This window comes from Melopsittacus undulatus, chromosome Z (genome assembly GCF_012275295.1).
Source record: "Melopsittacus undulatus isolate bMelUnd1 chromosome Z, bMelUnd1.mat.Z, whole genome shotgun sequence".
In the NCBI taxonomy this organism is placed as follows: Eukaryota; Metazoa; Chordata; class Aves; order Psittaciformes; family Psittaculidae; genus Melopsittacus; species Melopsittacus undulatus.
In genome coordinates this window covers 77,693,362-77,719,255 of record NC_047557.1, presented here as the reverse complement: position 1 = coordinate 77,719,255, position 25,894 = coordinate 77,693,362, and the positions used below count along the sequence as shown (strand labels likewise).

The following is a 25,894-nucleotide window of genomic DNA, read 5'->3' as shown; positions in this document are numbered from 1 at the left end:
CTATACCACACCATATGCCATTACTGCCTGATGTCCATCTAGCCTGATAAAGAGCACAGAACTTCCCCAGGAAACCTGTTTCAGTGCTTCACAGCACAGACCATTTTCCAGGGTTAAACTTAACTCTTTCTTAGTGCGATGTACAAGGGGTAACGGGTTGAAACTTAAACAGCAGAGGTTTAGACTGGATATAAGGAAGAAATTCTTTACTGTTAGGGTGGTGAGGTACTGGAATGGGTTGCCCAGGGAGGTTGTGAATGCTCCATCCCTGGCAGTGTTCAAGACCAGGCTGGATGAAGCCTTGTGTGATATGGTTTAGTGTGAGGTGTCCCTGTCCATGGCAGGGGGGTTGGAACTAGATGATCTTGAGGACCTTTCCAATCCTAACTATTCTATGATTCTATGTACACATTTCATCTCAGCATAGCCAATGTGTATTTTTACCTTGTTTGCCGCAAAATTTCTTTATATACTCATAAATTACTGCAATTTTCCCCTCCAAACTTCTTTTCACTGTCCTAGATCTTTCAGTCTTTCTGAGTATATTTTATATTGAAGGCTTTTGCTGGTCTCATTGATTACACTTCTTTGTTAATGTATTGATTCAATCATGAGATCCAGCACCTCTGGTAGCATTTCACCTCGGTACTTCTCAGTGAATCTGAATACTTAGTAGTCAGAACCTCCTTCTGACTACATTGGAAGCAACTTATGTGTCCTTAAGACTAAGTTACTTTATATATAGACCATGTCTACCTTTTGCGATATAGCACAAAGTGGTTGACTCATGCTCATTTTATCATTTACAATAGCACAAGAGCTTTTTACAAAGAATTGGTAAACAGGCAACAGTTATTCTCCATCCTATTTTTGCATAGCTAATGATTCTTGGCAAGACACAATTCTTTGCACGTACTGAAAACCATATTACTTTTTCGGAGACATCTAAGATATCAGTAACATTATTAATTATAATTGACATTCAATGTACTTCTTTCCCAGCTTTGTTCTGTGATAAATCTGAATGGAAACTCCTTTATCCCAGGCTTGTATTATATGAGGTAAATCTAGTATTTTCCACTTCATTAGTAACCAAGGAAGAAGTTGAACAATATTTGAAGGGCATTTTTAAAGTCATGATTCCTTGAGAAGTTTCATATAAGAATTCAGAAAAATTTACCTGAGAACATAGTCTACTGATCTTTTTTTTTTTATGTCTTGGAATATATAGGGAAATTTGAGATGACTATATGTGTACCAACATTGCTCCAAAGGTCAGAAGCTAAACAAATATAGGACATGATAAAACATTCAGCCCATAAAGAATTAAAAAGCAAAAATCAAAATGCTTTTCTGGACAATGGACCACATCACTTACTTAAACTTATTTCATTCTTCATGAGGTTACAGGTTTGGTTTATAAATGTACTTGAAAACTTTTGGCACTATTTGCATTACACAGTAGGATACAATACATTGAAAGCAAACACAAAACCTACTACAGACCTGCCACAGTCACTGACTAGTTCTTAATTCTGCAGAAAAGAACATGGAAATTACTGGTGATCACATTAAATCAGAACATGATTTGTAACTTTATGCTGTTTCAAAGAGGTATGTGTCATACTTGGATGTATAAACAGCAGTATACGCTGCCACACATAGGAAGCAACTGTTCTGCTCTAGTCAACATTACAAATACCACTTTGGCAAGCTGTGTCTGGCTTTGGCACATTTAAAAAACATTAATTAAATGATGAAGGTTCAGAGTAGAGCTGTGAAGGCTACCACAGGTTTTATAAATGTGCTCCACTCTGGACAGACTGAAAAAAAAAAATTGATTTGCTTGGTCGGCTTGTTTTCTTGTTTCTAAAGGGAAGGGACAAGTATTGGTGAACTACAAATAGACAAAGGAAGAGACAACCTAGGAGTAGGCAAAAAGCAAAAGCAGTAAACTTTCTCCATGTTGTAATATATTTTTCTTGCTAGAAAACATAAACCAAGGGGCTCAAACTATTCCAAGACTGGCTACCAGAGTAGTCACATAAGGGGTTAGCTGTATTTAGCAGAACCATAAGGATCAGAGCTAGGTCCCTTAAAAGTGGACCCAGACACAAACTAGAAAGGTACTTTCAAGCCCAGCAATTGATGATTGGGGAAAAAAAAATAAAAAAAAAAATGAAATACCTAAAGCAAATGCCTTACAATGAAAGATGTTAGGCAGCTCTTGTTTCTGTGCCTTTCTCCCAATAACTGCAAACTATGCCCCTGCACAGGATACCTGCACACATCCAGAGAACATGCCTAGCATGTATTTTATCTACATCCTATTTCTTGGTTTTCTAGGATGTTGCCTGCCAAAGCCTCTGATGATAAGAAAACTCATTTACATCCATAACTGACTAAAATATTGCACAGTCCACACATGCATAGTAGGAAAAGTAATCTTTACAATGCCCAAGGATGAAAAGCGCAGGTATAGCTCCAGTCTAACAATGCAGTGTTTACTTCATTCAGTACCCAAAATAACATTTAACAAAAACTTAACTTTCATGACTATCCTGGTACTGCATCCTGGTCTGGCTAAACAGTCTCTCTCTGAAGATTTGCACAAGACACAAACAATAGAACTCTAAAACAACCCATCAGCAAAGGTTGTTCTTTTTCCTTTTGCAAAAGGCAATGCAGTAGGCATGGAAGTATCCCTAGCACTACATTTTTTTTCCTAAGCCTTCAGAAAGCAACCACTGTTTCATGTGTGTGCTGAGTAACAGCATGGCATGCAAAAGATATTACTGAGTAATGCTTCTATCATCTATACTTATTATATATTAAGCACAGGCCATAAAATTGCAATTTCCAATTTGCAGCAGAGAAAGAAAATTCAGCAATGTAAAACAATTTTTACAGGGCTTTTGAGGATGTTAGTGCCAGGTCAAGCTGTGTGGTTCTGTTGATACGCTAGAGGGAAGGAATGCCATTCAGAGGGACCTTGACACACTTGTGAGGTGGGCTGATGCCAACCTCATGAAGTTTAACCATGCCAAGTGCAAGGTCCTACACCTGTGTCAGAGCAATCCCAGGCACAGCTACAGGTTGGGCAAAAAGGAAATTCATGGTAGTCCTGCGGAGAAGGACTTGGGGGTGTTGGCCAATGAGAAAATGAACATGAGCCAGCAGTGTGCACTCACAGCCCAGAAAGCCAACCGTATCCTGGGCTGCATCAAAAGGAGAGTGACCAGCAGGTCAAATGAGGTGATCCTGCCCCTCTACTCTGCTCTCGTGAGACCTCACCTGGAGTATTGTGTGCAGTTCTGGTGTCCTTATCATAAAAAGGACATGGTACTGTTAGAACAAGTCCAGAGGAGGGCCACGAGGATGATCAGGGGACTGGAGCACCTCCCATATGAAGACAGGCTGAGAAAGTTGGGGCTGTTCAGCCTGGAGAAGAGAAGGCTGCGTGGAGACCTCATAGCAGCCTTCCAGTATCTGAAGGGGGCCTACAGGGATGCTGGGGAGGGACTATTCATTAGGGACTGTAGTGACAGGACAAGGGGTAACGGGTTGAAACTTAAACAGCAGAGGTTTAGATTGGATATAAGGAAGAAATTCTTTACTGTTAGGGTGGTGAGGTACTGGAATGGGTTGCCCAGGGAGGTAGTGAATGCTCCATCCCTGGCAGTGTTCAAGACCAGGTTGGATGAAGCCTTGGGTGACATGGTTTAGTGTGAGGTGTCCCTGGCCATGGCAGGGGGGTTGGAACTAGGTGATCTTAAGGTCCTTTCCAATCCTAACTATTCTATGATTCTATGATTACAGCTGCCAGGACAACGCTTAAAGAAACCAGTCCCTCTGTGTCTGTGGATGCATTTATATGTAAATATAGCTTGAAACAATATTTTTCAACCAAATATTGGTCCATTGTTGGCACAACATGTCTGATCAGGTAAGTGAAAAGGAAAAATTCAATCAATACTGACTTAATGCAGGCCACCCACACTGCAAATGAAGATCTAGGGACCTATGGTCAAGCATGGGCTTTTAAGATCCAAAATTATTTTCAAAACCATATCTAGGCAGAGGGAGACTGAGTCAAAAAAGTAATTTCTGATGAAACACAAGGTTAGACTCCTTGCATTCTCAACAGTCTATCAACGCTATTCCAGCCCTACACCAGGCCCTAGGGCTCTGTGGTTAGTTGACCTTGGCTGGACACCAAGTGACCACTAAGCAACTCTGTAACTCCCTTCCTCAGTGGGATGGAGAGGGAGTAGAAAATAATGAGGAAAAAAAATAATAGGTTAAAATAAAGGTGGTTTAATAAAGCAAAAGCAAAGGCTGCATATAGAAACAAAGGAGAAAAAAAAAAAGATTTATTCTCTACTTCCCCTCAGCAGGTGATGTCCAGCAACTTCCCAAGAAGTAGGGCTTCAGTACATATAGTGGTTGGTCCAGAACACAAACTCTGTGATAATGAATGTTCCTCCTTCCCTTCCCTGTTAAGCTTTTTCTGCTGAGCAGACGTCATATGGTATGGAATACCCCTTTGGTCAGTTGGGGCATCCTGGTTGTGACCCCTCATAAGATCTTGCCAAGCCCCAGCCTGCTCTTGAGGGGGGATGCTGGAGATACAGTCTTGATGCTAGGCAGCACTACTCAGCAGTAGCCAAAACACTGCTGTGTTATCAGCACCTTGCTAGCTATCAATACACAGCACAGTTCTATGAGGCTGCAGTGGGGAAAATTAATCTCAGCCAGACCCAACACAGCTGTCACTAATGCCTATGTGCCACCTGTGAGGACACACCACTCATACCCTCATTTTTTTTGTTTTAAAAATACTCCCCTGGTTGCTGCCAATCCAGTTCTCGTGTTGCTTCAAATACATTGAATTAAAAAAAAAAACAAAACCACAACCCAAACCCAAAAGAAAAACACATAAAGCACTACATTTTAATGCTACAAAGCCCCTGCAGAGAACACAGCAGATATAGGGCCAAGTGCTGTGTATGGATAGAGTCTGAATAGGTAAATAAGAACTAGACAGTGTCACTTAACCTTTGGACAGTATTAGTCCTTGCAGCTCTGTTATTTGACATGAATGTTTGGAATTTGAGGTGTCATTTTAGGATTTAAAAGTCATTTTAACATTTGAAAGTTTTCAAAAGTGACAAGCAGTAACCTCCTCAGTTCCACATGGCCTAGTGAAGTTGCTCATTTTAGATGCTAGCAGATACCTCACACTTGGACGAAAGCAGGCCCCATTGTAGTGTTTCACATTGGTCCTAAAAACTGACACAGCAGATTTTTTATTTCATTGTCTTGTCTTACAGCGGGAAGATCAAACTTCTACAGAAAATCCAATGATGATTAGGAGAATGTATTTCCTTACAGTCGTATTACAGTGTTTATATGCAAACTAAAATCAGCCAGTTATGTATATTGAAATATTAAGATCACACTGTGGTAGTCATATTTCAGTAATTAACATAAGAAATTATACAAATTAAGGCCTAAATATAAACTGGTCTTTCTGCAAATTTGGATGTTGTAATTCCCCAGCCAAGAAATGTGAATGTTCATGTCTGTGCTGTTTCAGAAGCTGAGAGCAGTGTATGAGCATCTCTGCCTGCAGCAAAAATCTCCTGTAACTGTAGAAAATAAGTTATAATAAAGTACTGCAGCTTTATAATGACCTGCATTAAAAGGCCATGGCAGCTGCACTGAATCTGAGCATTAATGGTCAGATGCACTCTGAATTTCTAATGTCCCATTATTCATAGTAATTTCTAAAATCTCTTTTTAGATGTTACAAATTTCTGCATTCCTAACTTCTCAGTATTCATAATAATCTCAGGCCCATGGCAAGGTTTAAAAGCAGAAGTGACATAGCTTGGGTAAGTCGAAGGCAAGCACAGTAGTATCATGACTCAGGAAGATGCAGTACATCCCCTCTCCTGAGTCAGTGCTTAAGAATTTTTTTGTATGAGCACACTGAGAAAGGACCTTCCATCCAACTAGGTTGAGTCTTTCTACAGGGCTGAGTAGAAAAGAGAAATTTCATGCCAGTAAGCATAAATTACAGCCGCCTCAGGGTACTCTAAATTACACTTGGCAGGCCAGAGAGGTTGTTCCGGCAGTAGAGGCAGCAGAGGGCAACTGAAATGTGGCATGGCTCTATATTTTGACTACTCTCCACTATGCAAGAGTTTATTTTGGCAAGATGTTCCTTTAACAAAATAGATTAATTATTTATTTACTTACTTATTTATTTCTTTATTTATTATCTGCTAAGCAACAAAAAAGAACCTCAGAATGACAAACAGTACATTGAGATGAGGTCTTAGGACTAAGTTCTTCCCTGTGAGGGTGGTGAAACACTAGCATAAAGTGCCCAGAGAAGCTGTGGTTGCCCCATCCCTGGCAGTGTTCAAGGCCAGGATGGATGGGGCTTGGAGCAACCTGGTGTAGTGGAAGGAGTCCCTGCCCATGGCAGGGGGCTGGAACTGGATCAGCTTAAAGTCCTTTCCAAACCAAACCAGTCCGTGATTGTGCGAAACAAACAAAACTCTACATAATGCAAAAGCCTCTGTTAACATTTAGAGCTGGAGATTCTCTGGCTGTGTTGTTTCTGGTGAGAAATGAAACAAGGTTTTAAATAAAACCTCAGTGATATAGGGAAGGGTTGCCTGCAGCTCACTTATCAACAGGAGCCTTTGTTTATATTAGAGTTCTTCATTTATCAGTAACAGCACCAACATGAGCTTATAATGGAAGTTCAACAAAAATTATTATGTTTAAAAAAAAAGAGAGAAATCTTTATAAATGCTGATGCATTTTGTTACATTTCTAATTTGTTTTACTATTTTCTTAGCTTTCCTAAATGTCCTATCTTCAGGTAGGAAGCCTACTTATTTTTAGCAAATTTACTTTTTAAATTACAGAAAGGTTTTGTTGTTTAGGGTTTTGTGGGTTTTTTTGTTTGTTTGCTTTGTTTTGTTTTTCCAGAACTGGATGCAACAGGAACTGACATTTAAATAGCTTCAAATACGTGTCATGCAGAGAGAAGTGTAAATTTACAACTGTTCTGTCTGTCATACTAAATTTCAGAAGTGCTTTACACATAACAGATAGCATGATATGTTCCTGCCCATGTCAGGGAGTTGGAACTAGATGAACTTAAGGTCATTTCCAACCTAAACCATTCTATGATTCTATGATTCAATATGAGTTACAGGGAACCCACTAATACTAGAAAACATTTTGCTTCACAAAATGTAACTCCAGCAGAGTGCCAGTGTTCTAAAAATCATAATAAACCTCTTAATTTCAATACGTGCAGTAATTAGAACCCATTGCTTGCAGTTAGGGCACAATTCTCACAGCTGTCTATATGTTTTTATGGAAAGAAATAGGCAAAATAGTTCTAGTAAGAACATGTATATATATGTATACTACTTCAAAATCTGAAACAATCTGGTTAGAAATTTCCAGAGTGTAATTAATACTTTTCCCAGATTTTTATCCAATAAAACCAGAATTCTATCTATTTTATTATGCTGTATGACAACTCAATTTACAAAAATCAGAGTTCAGCTTACAATTTGCTACAGGCCACGTAATTTAGCCAACATGGGTTAAGCATGCAGTTTGTTTGCAAGTCAATTTAAAACAAACAAACAAAACAAACAAACAAACAAAAAAACCCTGCACCAAAACAAATCAAAAAAGCCAAATAAGTGGCAGAGTTTTTCCAAAGAAGATAGGAGAGGTGCTGGGAAACCACATCCTGCCAGTGTGATGTCAGCGGGATGTGGGCTGTGCCATGCCTCTTTGAAAGCTCCAGTAGCACCCTTTGACTCAGTGATATATCAGTGCTGCTTTTACCTTTACCACAGTGCTAGTGATCGGAGATACGTGCTCAAAATATGATTCAAATATACCAGACAGTCTCTCCTGGTTATTTTCAAAGAATCAGAGAATGGTTTGCGTTGGAAGGGACCTGAAGGCTCATCCAGTTCCAGCGCCCTGCCACAAGCAGGGACACCTTCCACAAGACCAGGTTTCTCCAAGCTCCCTCCAACCTGGCCTTGAACACTGCCAGGGATGAGGCAGCCACAGCTGCCAGGACCTCATCACCCTCACAGGGAAGAACTTCCTAAAACCTAATCTCGATTTCCCCTCTGTCAGGTTTAAGCCATTCCCCTATGTTCTGTCCCTACAGGCCCTTGTCCAAAGCCCCTTTCCAGGTTTCTTGCAGCCCCATTAGGCACTGGCAGCTGCCCTAAGGTCTTCCTAGAACCGCCTCTACTCCAAGCTGAAACAGCCCAGCTCCCTAGTATGCCAAAGCTTTGTTTGGAGTTTTCAGGGTGGCTCCCCTCCCAGCAGAAACAGCTCTCAGCACAGTGTGTGCAGGGTGGAAGCTCACAGTGTTACTGCTCTGGAGGAAGTACTGATGTCTTTCCTCATCAGCACTGTGAAAAACATAAACTTGTGAGCCTGCACAGGGACAACTACACCCCGTCGGCCCCTTTTCAAAATCTGTGCACTGTTTGACGTGTGGCAGAAGCAGGCTTTGAGATAAGCTGCTGTTTGCAGCCACGTGTCCTGAAGCCAGCACAGCTCACTAGGCGAGACAAAGCACCTAGCAAAGACCTGGCACAGCCCTATAGCAAACACTGAGCCTCTGCCCCAAAATTACCTGTCTGGCTGGTGCTGCATGTTCACCTTACAGTTCTGGACACCTTCACAAGAATTCTTACTTTCTTCATGATGTGCAAGTTCTTCATAACCCTGTGGGGATGGTGTTCCACCAGCTGTTTCACAGGTTATCCTACAATTAGATGTGGTCTTGATCCTTGGTGACTTCTACACACTTTGGTGTCAAAATATAAAAGATGTCTGGCTCAGTTTGCCCTACTTGCCTAAGAGATGGGGTGCAAGAACTGGAATCTGGGGGAAAGGGAAGTAAGCACTTTTCACCCTGTAATTTCACCAAAAAAATGATTGAGAAAGTATATACCTATGGAATTCTTTTGAAAAAAAATTAAGCGGGTGCTTTCCCGATAGCTGCAGCAGGTTCCACCATGACACTACTTTTGCTTTTGTTTAATCACTTTCCCTCTGTTGGGAAGGTTTTATAGGAAAATAGGAAGTTCTCTGGAAAACTTTAAAAGGAAGTAGGGGGTTTTCACTGGAACAACATCTGCTCATGGGACCAAGTAAGCAAATATCAGAAGAACCATAAAAGCTGCCCCAAAGAGTCCAGTATAGCTGAGAAACAAGTCACCCCCTTGTGTCAGTACATTTGGAGACATCTGTAGTTAAATACTGCTGACCAAAGCACAGCACAGCTAAACTGACCTCCTTTGATTTAGTGCTGTACTTGACCTCTGCCACCTTACTGGTATGATGGGAAAATGACCAACCCAAGAAATCTCGTCCTGCCCACACTCCTGCTGTTGTGGTATGAACGAAAACGAAAGCTGTGTTTGTGTTTGATGAATTTAAATCAATTTATACCTCATGCAGATTAGCTCAGGGGCAAGCCCTTACCTTTTAGTTCATATATAGAATTCAACATAGGAAAATTAATTTTTACTGGTTGTAAGTTTGAAATTAAATACAAAATGTTTAATAACAGCTTTTTCCCAATTTCATAGATTACATAGCAGTCAATCCTCTGGCATTATTTAATTTTCTGTCAGTTTCTTTCCTCTATACAGCAAAAAAAAAAAAAAAGAAAGAGAGTGAGGGGAAGAAAAGAAGAAGGAGGGGGAAAAAAGGTAATGAAAACTCAGTTTAACCATTTTGGTTAAACTCAGAAAGCAGAGGAACTTACAATTCCCAGAAATCAAGCCAAAGCTTGATTGTTTTTGTTTATATTTCGACAGATTTTCCCAGCAGTCTTTTGAAAGCCAACATAAGTGGGAATTACTGCTAGAATCTGACCCGAACACCTTTACTCCCATGTAAGAATTCATTATGAGTAGCACTGTATTCATTAATGGATTTACTCACAGAATAACTATCAACAATAGAAAACAGTGGGTAAAATCCAGTCCACCACAAACAAAGAATGAAGAAGTGCCAAGAAGCTGTTTTGAAGCGGGCAAAGAACAGAAGATTCAGTTTGAGTCAGCATGTGCTGCAAAAGTCTTGTCAATAACCCAGACTTATTGCATAACAAAGCAAAAAACTGTTTCCTTGTTTTTCTCCAGTGCTGCTGTTACTGTAGACTAAACAGCTTGGAAAGGGGAAAAGTAAAATGCCTAAGCAATGCTCTTCCATAACACAAGTGTCATCTGCTGGCTTAGAATATGGACCACTGTGTTTCAGTATTCTCATTATACCATCCTCTGGAAATTTCTCTGAACAATTTTACACCTAATTTTTGCTTTTTGCTTTTTCCTCCTGTGAAAGTAAATACTAACAAAGCACCAGTTATGAACGGAGAAGCAGTTATGACTTAGCAGAAGCACAGCATTAATACAGCTCGGGCTTCTAGGCACTGGAAGCTCTAGAGTCCCCAGGAAGGTCATCCCAGAAGACTTGAGCCTTCAGCATTTGACTAGGAAAAAAAGCTGTTGGAAATCTGCTTGAAATCTCTTAGAGCAGGGCTTTTGTTAAAACCCTGCAATTTTAAAATCATATGAGTTATGTGTCTGATTTCTATTAATAATGCTCCTGTTTACATCTAAGATTTCTTCCTTATGTGTGTCAGCTAGCACCAATGGTTTTGAAAAGATCTATTGGGGGGGGGAATTCCTACTTAATTTTTGTTACATTTTCTCACATGCAAGACAATGTTCTCTGTACTAGCTTTTAGAGTAGACACTACCAATTTGCTCACTTTTCCCATCCACTCTTTAACCCAAGGCTTTTAGTACAAATCTAGCTGTAAAAGGACATGTTTCCACATGCAAACTGTCAAACATAAATGAAGCATATGTTCACAGTCCTTCCCTTTGGCATGAAGAATAATAAAATGTCATGCAAAAGGTTTGGGTTTTTTTCTTCATGCTTAAAAGCAGTATTTAGTATGTAAACTTTTTTTTTTAATGTGCATGCTTTGTTGCAACATAATAAATGTGCAGGATAAAAACACACAAACACTTGTATTGCAACTTCTCTATTAGACATACTGGTTCCATTGAGGAATAAATTTAGTACCACTACTACATATCTGCTACAGCTGCAGTCCTTTTCCTCAGAGGTATCTTAGAATTTAGAGGTATCACTCATCAGTGAGATATGCTTTTAATTACTGCCGCTGTTACTAGCACAGACAAGTTTGCCTTCCAAGTCACAGCTCCCTGCTCTAAGTACTATCAATGCCCATGGACTTCACACAACTAAAATGTGAGCACAAAATCGACCTATTGAAGAATAGGTCTGGAGAAGTTAAAAAACAAACAAACTTTTTTTTCTACTTTTTAGGAAGATCAGATACAAGAGGTTAGATATATAAACTTATTATAAACAGCATGTCAGTGTCAGTGCAGTATTTGGAGCCAGCTGCTGGTATTGATCTCACAATTGCTTATTTTAGCATTTCCTGCTATAATATAGTATATCAGATGAAGGCTTTTATAAGCTGTTGGAAAACAGATAAACTGAGAATGAGCTTTTTTAGTAGCAGTAGGTGGTATTCTGCTAATTAAAGATCATAAAGTAGAAGGGACTATCTTGTTATTTCTTACACAGTCTGAAAGGAAATATGAAGCTTTGAAAAGCTGTCAATGGCAGGGATGCAAACCTTTCTTCTTCAGACATTCTCTGTTACTCTTGCTATAGCACTACCCAGGCTTCGGAGAAGTCTCTCTGGAGTTTTGCTTGAGCACAAAAATCCTGTCATCTGACTGAACCTGCTTGAAGGATCAGGCACCAGAGCCATTTGTGGGTGCAGTTTTCACCTATCAAAACCTGTTCTTGCAACCCTTTAAAACTACCTTGGTTTGTCAGAACTTAAGAGTGGCTGGGAATTTTACATTAGTAACAAATATGTGTCTCTAGTCACTTTTCAAAATTCCATCACTTAAACCAGCCAGAGTTTATCTTTATTTTAATGCTTTAAAAGCATAACACAGTTGTTATGCCTGTTTTTGATGTGCTAACATTTGCTTAACATTAACAGCAAATATTTACCAATATACAAAAAGCATTCAACCTCCTGCCCCCAGCTATCTTCCTCCACTGAACCCATATGTTGGTAATGAGGGATAAATAAAAGGTAATTAAAGTCATCACATTTAGCAGTGTTTTTAAAATAATCCTTAGCAGTGGGTAGCACATTAGGCAACTTCATTTGAAATAATGAAGGAGTTCAGAAAATAAAGCATGATTACAGAATACACAAAGGCCAAACTTTGTATTCTCTTAACTGTTGCCATACATCAGGGGAGTAGGGCAATTTGGCCAGTCTATATACGTATATATGTACATAGGGATATATGTTTTGTGTAGTCATAACCCATGGGCCTCTGGTTCATCAGAAACATTTCTCCCACAGTAGCACTGAGCTCAGCATGGGCTAATTTACCCTGCTGAGACAGGCAAAACAGTGAATGGTGAGAAATCAGCCAGTGAAAAACACAGGCTTTTTTTCCCCCTGCTGCTTCTTCTGAGTTGTTCATGCAGCATTCAGCCTTGCATCCAGATGTGCAAGCATCTGAGCTCTAGCAATGGTGGTTTGCAGAAGCTCTGAAGTCCTAGGGGGTTTGTTTGCCAGTAAAGGAGTTTGCAGAGGAAGGAGGTGCATAAATTGGGATGACAGGAAACAAAGGCTGGAGAGAGGACAATACAGTGAGCTACTTCCAAGCCCACGCAGGTTATAAAGCAAGGCTGAGGGGTTAGGGGATGGGAATTCCACATCCACTTACGGTACAAACCTCTTTCTCTTAACACATCTGACGGCTCAGTTAAATCCCTGAATACTTTTTCTAACTATTCCTGCCTGTGAAAGTCTGGTGTTTCACCACGTTCTTCTAAGACTCCAGAATAAATTCAGTGTTTTTGAAGTAATTTGAGTAGGGGGACATAAGACTTAATCATAGAATCATAGAATAGTTAGGGTTGGAAAGGACCTTAAGATCATCTAGCTCCAATCCCCCTGCCATGGGCAGGGACACCTCACACTAAACCATATTACCCAAGGCTTCATCCAACCTGGTCTTGAACACTGCCAGGGATGGCATTCACAGCTTCCCTATGCAACCCATTCCAGTACCTCATCACCCTTACAGTAAAGAATTTCTTCCTTATATCCAATCTAAACCTCTGCTGTTTAAGTTTCAACCCATTACCCCTTATCCTGTCACTACAGTCCCTAATGAATAGTCCCTCCCCAGCATCCCTATAGGCCCTCTTCAGATACTGGAAGGCTGCTAAGAGGTCTCCACGCAGCCTTCTCTTCTCCAGGCTGAACAGCCCCAACTTCCTTAGCCTGTCTTCATACGGGAGGTGCTCCAGTCTCCTGATCATCCTTGTGGCCCTCCTCTGGACTTACTCCAACAGTACCATGTCCTTTTTATGTTAAGGAGAACTGCACACAGTACTCCAAGTGAGGTCTCACGAGAGCAGAGTAGAGGGGCAGGATCACCTCCTTCGACCTGCTGGTCACGCTCCTTTTGATGCAGCCCAGGATACGGTTGGCTTTCTGGGCTGTGAGTGCACACTGCTGTCTCATATCATTAATAGGTTTCTGCTTCTTTCAAGCCTTTCACTTCTTCACTACACTCAGAAGTGATGTGAACCCTGCTACCCTACTAGCATTTGTGCTTCACCACACAAGATTATCTTTAGAAGGTAGACTGTACTTTTTTGTACTATACAGCTCTCAGCATATAGGTGCTATGCAAACCAACAAGTAAGGCAATAACTTAGAGCATTAGTTGTCTCCATGTTCTACTTTACAACTAGTTGCAACCCAGGAGGGCCTTACATGTTCAAAGAAACTTAGCATTCAGACAGCAATTGCACTGCTTGTTGTGTCTGATATCATGGTCTGACCCCCTCTCAGAGGAAGAACCTTTGCCTTGGGCTGTACTGTAGAGGATATGATTGAAATGTCTGGGAGGGGGGTTCTATAAAGGAATTTTGCTGTACAATCTCTTTTCATTATTTCTCATCATCATAGCAGATGATACGTTACAAAGAAAATATATTTGTGATAAAAATTATCTGACACTTTTTCTGCTATAAGATGTTATCATATCACTATCAGTGAAACCTGATACAGGGATACTTCTCTAATTCTGAAGTTTTGTAATGGTACATGTGGTTATTCCATGCTCATATCGATTACCACAGGGGATGTTAAAGAGGAAAATAAATGAGTCAGGTGGGACCTGCTGAGGGGACAGATCATTCTTCCCTTGGGCAAATAAATGATACTGCTCTTAAAAGAGACACCTCTGGAATCTGGAGGGATTGGCAGAGGGAAAGAGCTCTTAGAAGTGCAAGGAGCAGACAGCCATGTCTTAGAAACAACAAAAGAAATGTACTGGGAACTAGAGGAAACTATACTTTGCTTCAATTAAAAAAGGAAGACTAAAGCATGACAAAAGCCGTGCTTGAAAACCAGCTTGCCCAGCTTTTGCAAGGACACAGTGGGCAGGGAGGTATTTGTTTATAAACTGTTAAATTTGTATTGTGTCGTGTCTAATCACTTCCAGTTTTCTCCTCTTCAAAGGTACTTGTTTCAGTTTGTACTCTAATAAAAACAGCCCTTTGGTCTTCTTAGGGGCATTCAGTTGCAAGAAACTAGTCTAATCAGACTCAGAGCTTAAAGCTCCAGTAAGAGTATGTCTCAAGTTTATGAAAATCATACTTTAATGCTATTGTAGGTAAGAGTTTTCAAACCACTCAGATGAATTAAAAATTCAAGACCCTCTAATTTGTGATTTATTTATTTATTTATTTAAAATGTATAACATCTGTTATGGCTCTGGACAATACTTTGTGTACAAGACCAGTGAATACAGCATAATTACCCTTTAACCTCGTGTTTGTGAAACTCGACTCAGAAACAGGTGAGTTCAGTTAATCCCCTAACTTCAAAGTGCATTTAAATTTTTACCTGCATGTAAGCATGGACAAGTAGATTTTCAGTGTTATAGGAGAAATAAGAAAGGTACTTTGCTATAAAAGGATTCCCATTTTAGAATTTCTTTTGCTTGTGTCTTTGTTTTATAAAACTAAAAGTATTATAAGGTGTCATGAACCCAAACCCAGCTTTCTCCATAAAAGATGAATGAATTGTTTCTAGTCTTATGTTATTCACCACTTTCAGGTTTTATATCTATACCTGCACTGGTTTCTGGAACTGTCTGCAGTCTGTAAATCCTGTGATGCAGTCCCTCTAAAGATTCATGGTGGACCTATATTGCTTACATTTTTCTTCGATGGAACCACCAGTGACACCAGATGAAACAGCTGGGAACTTATTTTTATGTAATTTTTCACATTCCTCTCTTTACCACTCCATTGCACTGTACATCTGTCTTTGCAGTAACTACAGTTTGAATTTGCCTCCATATGCTTTCCACAATTCCAGGTGAACCTTACCTCTGTACTTTAAGAGCTATTAGAAATATCCTACTTAGTTTAAACATATTGCTAAGATTAAACTCTCTTTGAGAACATTGGCTAAAATATTTTAAGAAATAAGGCCATTACTGGCTAGCTATATATAACAGGACAAACAGCAGGACAAAGAGCAGCAAATAATTGACCTTTGGGAACTGCAGTGAGCTTTGGAATTGGACTTTAAGCTGAACTCTTCATTTATTGTAAACTCATCTGTTCATAAGTTTTTTTTACTCAAGAAGAAAAATTGTCAAAAGGATAAGGGTGTTAAATTGTTCCTCTAAACAAACACAAATTATATATTTGGTTTATAATCCTGAAAGAGACAATCGGATAGAAGATAAGAAACCAAGGACAAAGGGAAGAGAAAGGTTAGCCTGAAGTCTCTACTTACAGCATAGACAGAGTCACGGTGATCTTTCAATGTAATAAATTACAAAAGGAAGTACTTTTTAAAAACACTGTGTACTTAAGAGATAGAATTTATGTTTTTAGAAGATATTTCAGACAGTTATTGCAGGGGTTGGAAAATTGTATGCATGACACAAAATCTCAGAAATATAGTAGGTTAATATACTTATCTTTGGAGTGATTTTACACTGTCTAGTTCAATGCTTAATTCAAACTTTGGTTATTAGCAGGTTGAAAAAAGCTGACACCTCTTATCACTAAAATCCTCTAATGCCTCAGCAATCACAGTAATTCTTAAGCAAGGATGTACAGTTTAGAGCATGGTTACTAGAGACCAGACTACACAATATACCTGAAATTCAGAGACACATTAGAAATTTCAGTTACAAACACTGACAATCTTTCATGTAAGCCTTTTACCATAACACAGAAAGTAGGCAAATGCCTATGCAAGAGCCTTCAACAAGCCAGCTGCACACAGAGAATGCCCCTACTTTGAAGTTTCATGACATGACTTAACTAATGATTATAAGACACAGAAATTAAGCAGAGGCACAGTCATGGACACTTGCATCTGAAATAACTTAATAGTTTTTTTAAAAGAAGACAAGAGAAATAATGCATATTTTTAAGAGATCAGATTTTACTACTTTCCTTAGTAAAGGAAAAAACTCATATAATCCCCATGTTCTTCTTTACAGATACACAGATGGGCCATTATTCCTGCATTCAAATAGATCCCATGCAAATGCCTATCTCATTACTTCTTTCATTCAAATTATGCCAACATGCCTTTCATCAGCAACTCTTCTGGTCCTGTTCAAACAGTCTCTTACCTCTTCAGCTTAGGGATGGGAGAATTAGCAAAGGAAGAATTAGGAATTAGCAAAGGAAGGAGTAAAAAAGCCCTTTGTTGACAGTTAGCTCTTTCACACATCATTGAGCTGCAATCTGAAAAAAAATATGCTACTTGTTGGCATATTGATATCAACAAATTCACCAGATTTAGTGCAGAAAAAAATCATGTAATGCCAAAAAGTGCATTTTTCACACCATACTACCCTCATTTTGAAAATAACCAGCAATACGTACACTACTGTTATCATCATACCAGCCTGTTAGTTTTATACTGTGACATGTTATGGGAGTTATGTACAAAATATGTACATTTGTGTGTAGAATTTGTCATATCTGAAAGAAGTCTCTGTCATAATACTTCTTTTGAAGCACAAAATTCAACATGGCTCAAATAATTTTTGTTCAGTACAAGTATAAAATGAAGTTCTTTAAGCATAGCTATCCTGTTGTCTATGAATTGTGCCCATGGTTAGGAATAAACAGTTAGTCAGAATCCACAGTAATGCAAAAATGAGTTTCCTGAAGGAGTCATCACTTAAGGAGAGTGCTAAGATAACAGGCTTCACTGCTTTTATTACTTCAACCATTCTCACTGATCTCACATGAAATGAACTCCTTAGCAGCACACCATTGTTGTCAAACTATTTCTGACAGTTTGTTAAGTTATCATGTAATGACCTTGACTTTGGAAATCTCGTTACTTTTTCCAGTACTACTTCCTGTTTTGGAGTAAACAAACCGAGTGATGTAGTTCTATCTGTTCTCATTTCCACATTCTGGCTTTGAAAGTCCATTTTTGTATAATTATGAGCCACTCTTAAAGTGCTTTTCAAATTATGAATTAGCATCAATAATATATATGAAAATCCTTGCAGATAACTCCCTCCAGTGTTCACACTGACTGAGCTGGAATAAGCTGCACACCTGCTGAACTTGGGATGATTTCTGGCATTTCCTCACTTTAATAAGATGTTGGAAAAGTTTTATATTTAATAAGAGCAAACAAGTTGGCCTGAGTAATTTTTCTCTACTTAATAATTTTATCATAACTTAGGAAATTCTCATCTTTTTTTAAGAATAATACATGGACATGAATTGCTAAACTATGGTTTACTGCATAATGATATCATTAACCCACCACCTAATTGCAATCAGAAGACTTGATTATGCTACACATATTTCTTGTGTTTACTATGCACAGAAAAGCACTTTAACATGAAGATAAATGCAATACTTGCTTGCCATGTTCTGCAAAGAATTACCTATGTGTATGGAATGGCATAGAGCTATGCAGCACTCCCTCATGTAGTGTGAAGATCAGAAACGGTCTTCCATTGTGGACTCTGGATACTCTTCTGAGTTCAGAGCTGGTGTCTATTATTGTGGAGCTAAAACTTAGCTAACACAGCTAGACAGCTTACAGCATCCAGTGTAGCTCATTTAGATCTAAATCAGATCGTCATTTATCGTGCATTGTACATATATATACATATAGTACATATGCTTAGTAAGATTCCATGGAATATAGCCCTAGAGGACAGGGGGGAGCCAAAACAGTTGGTTGATATTCAAGGATCACCTGCTACAAGCTCAGGAGTGTTGCATCCCAACTAGAAGGAAGTGCAGCGGGGGGCCAGGAGACCTCCTTGGATGCATAAGCAGCTGCTCAGGAAACTGAGGGAAAAAAGAGGCTTACAAAAAGTGGAAGTAAGGACAGGTGGCCTGGGAAGTGTACAGGGATGTTGTCCAGGAAGTTAGGGACCAGGTTAGAAAAGCTAAGGCCCAGTTAGAATTAAACTTGGCTAGGGATGTTAAGGATAATAGGAAGGGATTCTTTTGGTATGTAGTGAATAAAAGACAGACTAGGGACAATGTGGACCCTCTCCAGAAGCAGGCAGAACTGGCTACCCTGGATTTGGAGAAGGCTGAGGTTCTTAATGACTTCTTTGCCTCAGACTTAACTTGCAAACACTCTGACCACACAATCCAAGTCTTGGAAGGCAGACCCAGGGACTGTGAGAATAAGGACCCTAAGCCCACTGTAGGAGAGCATCTGGTTCGAGACCATCTTAAGAACCTGAATGTGCACAAGTCCATGAAACCTGATGAAATCCATCCATGGGTCCTGAAGGAGCTGGCGAATGAAGTTGCTAAGCCACTGGCCATCATATTTGAAAAATCATGGCAGTCAAGTGAAGTTCCCAATGACTGGGAAAAGGGAAATATAACCCCCATTTTCAAGAAGGGGAAAATGGATGACCCAGGGAGTTACAGACCAGTCAGTCACACATCTGTGCCTGGCAAATCTTGTAGCAGATTCTTCTGAAAGGCATGCTAAGGCACATGAAAAAGAACAAGGTGCTTGGTGACAGCCACCATGGCTTCACTAAGGGGAAATCCTGCCTGACCAATTTGGTGGCCTTCTAAGATGGCGCTACAGAACTGATGGTCAGGGGCAGAGCAGTTGTCATCAGCTACCTGGACTTGTGGAAAGCATTCGACCCTGTCCCACATGACATCCTTGTCTCTCAATTGGAGAGACATCAATCTGATAGATGGACCACTCGGTGGATAAAGAACTGGCTGGATGGCCGCACACAAAGAGCTGTGGTCAATGGCTCAAGGTCCAGCTGGAGACCAGTAACGAGTGGTGTCCCTCAGTGATTGGTGTTGGGACTGGTCTTGTTCAACATCTTTGTTGGTGACATGAACAGTGGGATTGAAGTGTGCCCTCAGCAAGTTTGCTGATGCACTGTTGTGGTTTAAATTAAATCTGCACACTCCTTTGTTTCCCCTCCCCCCCTCCACCTTCCCACTCCCGGAGGGATGGGAAGGAGAGCCGGAGGAATACAACTCCCACGGATTGAGGTAAAATCAGTCCAGCAATTAAGGTATAACACAAAATCACTACCAGTACCAATAACAAATCAATGTTAGAGGAAATAAACAGGGAGAGAGAATACTATACCACCCGCCAACACGAGCCCAGCCCGGAAGAGAGAGCTCACCCCTCCCCCCCGGCCAGCTTCCAGTTCCCTCTCCGAGCCCAGCCCAGAAGAGAGAGCTAACCCCTCCCCCCCGGCCAGCTTCCAGTCCCCTCCCTGAGCAGGATGTGCTGTGGTATGGAATACCTCCCCGACTAGCCCAGACCAGGCGCCCTATCTCTCCCTCCTCCCTGGCAGAGCATGAGCTACTGCTGAACCCATGACATGCACCAAGCTGTGTGGTTTGGTTGGTATGCTGGAGGGAAGGAATGCCATCCAGAGGGACCTTGACACACTTGTGAGGTGGGCTGATGCCAACCTTATGAAGTTTAACCATGACAAGTGCAACGTCCTACACCTGGATTGGAGCAATCCTAGGCACACATGCAGGTTGCATGAAGAAGAGATTCAGAGCAGCCCTCCAGAGAAAGATCTGGGGGTGCTGGTTGATGAGAAACTTAACTTGAGCTGGCTTCCATCTGTGCTTGCAGCCCAGAAAGCCAACTGTATCCTGCATCAAAAGGAGCGTGACCAGCAGGTCAAAGGAGGTGATCCTGCCCCTCTACTCTGCTCTCGTGAGACCTCACTTTGGAATACTGTGTGCAGTTCTGGTGTCCTCAACATAAAAAGGACATGGAACTGTTGGAACAAGTCCAGAGGAGGGCCACGAGGATGATGGGGGTACTGGAGCACCTCCTGTATGAAGATAGGCTGGGAAGGTTGGGTCTGTTCAGCCTAGAGAAGAAGAGGCTACATGGAGACCTCATAGCAGCCTTCCAGTATCTGAAGAGGGCCTATAAGGTGAGGGACTCTTCATTAGGGACTGTAGTGATAGGACAAGATGCAATGTGTTAAAACTTAAACAGGGGAAGTTTAGATTGGACATGAGGAAGTTCTTTACTGTGAGGGTGGTGAGGTATCTGGAATGGGTTGCCCAGGGAGGTGGTGAATGCTCCATCCCTGGCAGTGTTCAAGGCCAAGTTGGATGAAGCCTTGGGTGACATGGTTCAGTGTGAGGTGTCCCTGCCCATGGCAGGGGGGGTTGGAACTAGGTGATCTTAAGGTCCTTTCCAATCCTAACTATTCTATGATTCTATAATTCTATATGTGTGCATAAAAGTAGTATGTGTCCACATATATATGTGTATACTCAAATAGACACTGAATTCCATTAACTACTTCTCACAGTAATTCCTTTCATATGACAAAAAAACACTACTGAATTATGTTCAGGTATAACAGAATTCTATAATATAATATCCTCCTGGTGTGGGTCTACTTTGCAGTCACCATCAAAAGAAGAATTTGTTCATTCTTCTGTTATGTTAAAAGGAAATAATGAAGAATTTTAATTTAAAAGTGTTTATACTCTTTCCCATAAAAGCATGCAACATTTAATTATAAAGTAAGTAAGCATAATAGCCTCCTATCCTAGAATAACTGTTATGATAGATTTGCCAGAAAGGGGCCAGAGCAAAAGAGGTAGGGAAGGAGAACATAAATATTTATCTATGTATCTTCCCACTTAAATTTCTCAGGTCCTATGAAGATGTATTGTTTCAATTGGAACAGTCTTCTGAGGTTATATATAGCTTTCAAAGGGCTGTGTTAATTATTGGCATTATATCAATGCTCAAATTCAGAACAGTTTGAAATATAATATATTCAGTACTCCAAGAGAAACACTTCAGAAAATATATTTGACATGTTAATGTAGTAACATTGTTTAGCAAAGAATATATTTTGCCAGCCTGAGAGACAGAGGATTTAGGCTTGGTTTAGTGTGGTGTTTTTTTAAGCACTGGACTTGCATGGAAGAAAAACATGATCTTCTGCTCACTTTTGCAGCAGTAGCCACTTCTATCCTTTACCCTGGAACTGCAGAGTCTTAGAAAAGAATAAATAATTTACCCACAAAGCAGACACACCGGAGATGGCTCTGCCAATGCTCAGCTCAGGATGGAACTGTGTAGAAACTGCAGCAAAGCCCAGTTGCACAGGAAGTGCAGCATTTTATATGGGTGACATTCTTGCTTTATCTCCACCAAACAAGGAATCCTCTCCCCTTACTGCATTTGGCTGTATCTCTATCCCCTTCTCTACATGGAACCAAATTAGGTATATAACAATATGGAGAGCACAACAGCTAGATCATGCTTTTTTAAAGAAAAACTTACAGATCACTGTAGACAAGGCCATAAATCTGTGCTGTGCTGTGATGATAGATTCCTCTCAGGATGATTAAAAATAGGATCACGACAAAAGCTGGAAGCCCCCAGCTCAAAAGGAAGTAAAGCAGATAGCGCCGCTCTGTGTGTTCATCATTCATCACCAGGACATACCAGAAATTAACAGCCTAAAGAACAATGCAGAATATCAATCAGTAGACTTGGTGGGGGATTAACTAAACCCCTCCCCCCCCCCCGCAAAAAAAACACCCTGGAAGTCATAATACAGCATATTTCTGTCCCAACATATGTTTACATATATCAACAGTTTTCAACATAAATACTATGTTCTCAATGTATTAAGTAATCAAAAAAGACTGATTATAAAGGAAGTATGCCTATCTATGTAACTGTTAGATTTGAAATTAGAGTATCAGAGAGGATGGGACACCCTGTTTAGTAGAAAATATTACTTCTGTAGTGCAAAAATAGCTTTGTTGTGTAAAAGTAGCTTTTTTCTTGGATTTCCATACCTTCACAGAAAGGACTGACGTATAATATTGCTAAATCTGATCTGTATTAAATCTTTTTATACTATTGTTCAGCTCTGTGTATTTTCTTGAAGAAAATGCCCCATCCCTGGCAGTGTCCAAGGCCAGGCTGGATGGGGCTTTGAGCAATCTGGTCTAGTAGAAGATGTCCCTGCCTGAGGCAGGGGGCTTGAATTGGATGAGCTTCAAGGTCTCTTCAACCCAAACCAGTCTGAGACTCTGTGATTCTATTAAAAGCACTATCCTCCTTCAACAGTTCTGACTGTGGTCCGGTTCTGGGCTCACCAGTACATCAAACATACAGAACTCAGCAAAGGGCCATGAAAGTCAGTGATTAACAGAGTGGAGGATCTCTCCAAGGAGGAGAGACAGAGAAAGTTGTGGCTGTTCAGCCTGGAGAATAGGAAGCCCAGGGGTAACTTATCCACGTGTATAAATGTCTGATGGGAAGGACTGACAAAGAAGCAGCCAGACTCTCCTCAGTGTGGCCCAATGACAGCATAGGAGGCAAGGGGCACAAATTAATACATATGAAATTCCATCTGAACACAAGAAAAACCTTTCTTCCTGTTAAGGTGGTCAGATGCTGGGCTAAGCTCTCCAGAGAGGTTGTGGAGTCTCTGTCCTTAGAGATAATCAAAACATAACACAGTTATGGGCAACATACCCAAGCTGACCCTGCTTAATACAGGGTGTTGGACTAGACAGTCCCAAGATGCCCCTTGCAACTTCAATGATCTGTAATTCTGTTTAATACTTGTATAAGAGTTTAAGGAAAAATGTAAATAAGTGAATGTAAATTCACATGTATCTCTACAACAAACTGTGCCTTCTTATGACCAGCTTATCATCAAACAGCATAAGAATTTAAAACCATATAGGAACCAAAATTAAAAAGTGGAATAGTTGAAATCTCTTTATGTATTAATATGAGTAAGGAAACCCTTCAAATAAAACAATATGCTTAAGAGATTTGCTTGGCTGTTTGCATTTACTTTAAGAGGATAATAGTAGAAACACTTTTCTAGGTGTTAATGCATTTTTACTACATTACAACTTTATTAATAAACACCAAACTATACATAATAAAAATGTTTTGCAAAATATTTCTTTACTTAGTACACTTCAAACATATCACCAGCTACAGCTTTGCATGCTATGTAGTTATCAATGGCCTATTTTATGGGATGAGTAAGGAATTAGTTTTGTCTTTTTTGGCCTAGAGGGCATCTAATTCAAGCTCATGCCTGTGGCTTGTCTGTACAGTCAATGGGGAGAAGACAGACATCCTCAGGCATCCTTACCCAATCATATGGACCTCTCTCAATTATGTAGACAGGGATTTAATACAATAATGTTGATTTATGAGATTATTTTGTACCTGTCTATTGTTACAATAGGTAAAACCCATTCATGGTGACAAGACAGTTGCAAAATTATTATTTGTAATAATCAGATTTTGCATAATCTCCTATCCTTTGTGAAACTGCAGATTTCCCTCAGACAAGGCTTTGTCTGCCAGTTTGTTCAGAAAAACTGAGTTTTCACAACCAAATAACTAATTAGTCGTTTGTGGATTCCTTATGTAAGTAAGAAAGTAAGCTAATTACTATTAAAGATTCTTTTTCTGTGATTCGTATAGCATGAACATACAATACCTTCTATCATGAATCAGAAAGCACATCGTATATGCTAAGAACTTGTTAATATATATATATATATTAGTCTAGTGAGTGTTTTAAATGCTCCCTTATGGAATGACATTTTATAAACACATCCAGTGTATTTAATGATATACTAATTATTATGACCTTTTTTGTTTTCTTTTGGTGATCGGTACTACAAGAACAAAGGCAAAGTTTGTTTTCCTTAAAAAAATCCCAGGAAAATCTTAATATAAAATTGTAACTGCCCTGTATGTGTTGAGAGAACACACTAGAACTATTAATTCCATTATTGGACAGTTACAGGAAGAAGACTAAACAGATGCAAAAGGTATTAAAAAAAATATCCGCCATATGTGGAAAGATGTGGTTGCTCTTTTATGAAGTCATTTTCTCTCTTAATTTTTACATGGGCTTGAAAACCTATCCAAGATTCTGTTTGTCACCTTATGCCAAAAAATGTTTTTCAAATTACATGTCCTTGTAGTGCTGACTGGGCTGTGCTTCACTGCAAGCATTTCCAGACAGCAAAAGCCTTGAACTGATTTATGTCATTATGCCCAGAGATTGTTGGTTCAACCAATTCCGACAACCTGGTGAACACTGCTCTTAGTCATCCAACTAAGATTGCTTTCCAAGAAATTGCACCTTACGTCCTTGCTCAGTGTTTGCTTAGCCATATTTACCTATCTTACCTCTTTTATCACAGAACACTTTAACAGCAGTGCTGCTGCAAAGCTGCAAGTGGGTTTGGATAGTTCATCATGTTCCACACAGTAACATTTCTGTTTTGATAATTGTAATTTCTTATCTTCAAACCATTTTGATGAAGCAAAATTTAATTAATGAAATATAAATAGCAGAGCTAATTTTAGCAAATCCTTTCCTGTTGCCAGGCTGCAACAATAACTGCTTCTACAGAAGAATAAAATGTACAGTCCATTTCCCAGCTGCTCAGGTGGAAGAACAATTGTGCAAGTTGTGTTTGTTGTGATGCAGATTGCAAATTAATTACAAATTCAAATAACACCCTAATGAGATGACACAAACTTCATTGAAACTTCCATCTTTTAGAGTGAGGCAATTAATTGCAATTACCTTCCCAGAAATAGAGTGGTTTTGTTTATTTCTTTCTTTATTCATTCATTTATCTTTAGTAATAATCTGTGGATATCCAGTAAGTATTCACTCACTGCAAAATATTTTAAATAAGGTCTTTCCTGTCTCAGTGGGAAAACTGCTATTTCCCTTGTTTCTTCTTTTAAGAATGGTTACAGTTTTCCTTTTAAGAATGTTTGCACACTTTTATATAATTCCTTTTTCAAAGCTATTAACAAATCATCCTTAAAAATAAGCATTAAACTTATTATAAGCTAAGTGCTTGCCTTACAAGTCTGCAATAAATTTATAGAAAATTTAAGATGCCAGTAAGTTCACAGAGGGAGAGGATTCAGGTATAGGTGACAGCAAGCTCATGACCTTCACTGTGACTTGCTTATTGAACTGCCACTTTTGCTGTTGACTTACTCCGTTGTAGCAACAGTTCAAAAACTTGTGAGTTCACTTTTTCCCATAAGTTTATTCGTACATCAGAATTAGCAGTTGAGAACTACACAATTATTTTTTCTCCAAAAGATAATTTTAACTTCTTTTTTTTAACTTCTTTTTTT

General features: G+C 39.6%; 1 protein-coding gene across 1 annotated transcript in view; it reads right to left on the bottom strand.

The window, feature by feature from the left end:
- The window catches only part of ADGRV1 (adhesion G protein-coupled receptor V1), a 264,845-nt gene that overhangs the window by 60,483 nt on the left and 178,468 nt on the right, over positions 1-25,894 (bottom strand). The window contains exon 84 of the mRNA XM_031046194.2: positions 22,019-22,197. Within this exon, the coding sequence (XP_030902054.2) occupies positions 22,019-22,197 (179 nt within the window). The remainder of the gene's footprint in view (positions 1-22,018; positions 22,198-25,894) is intronic.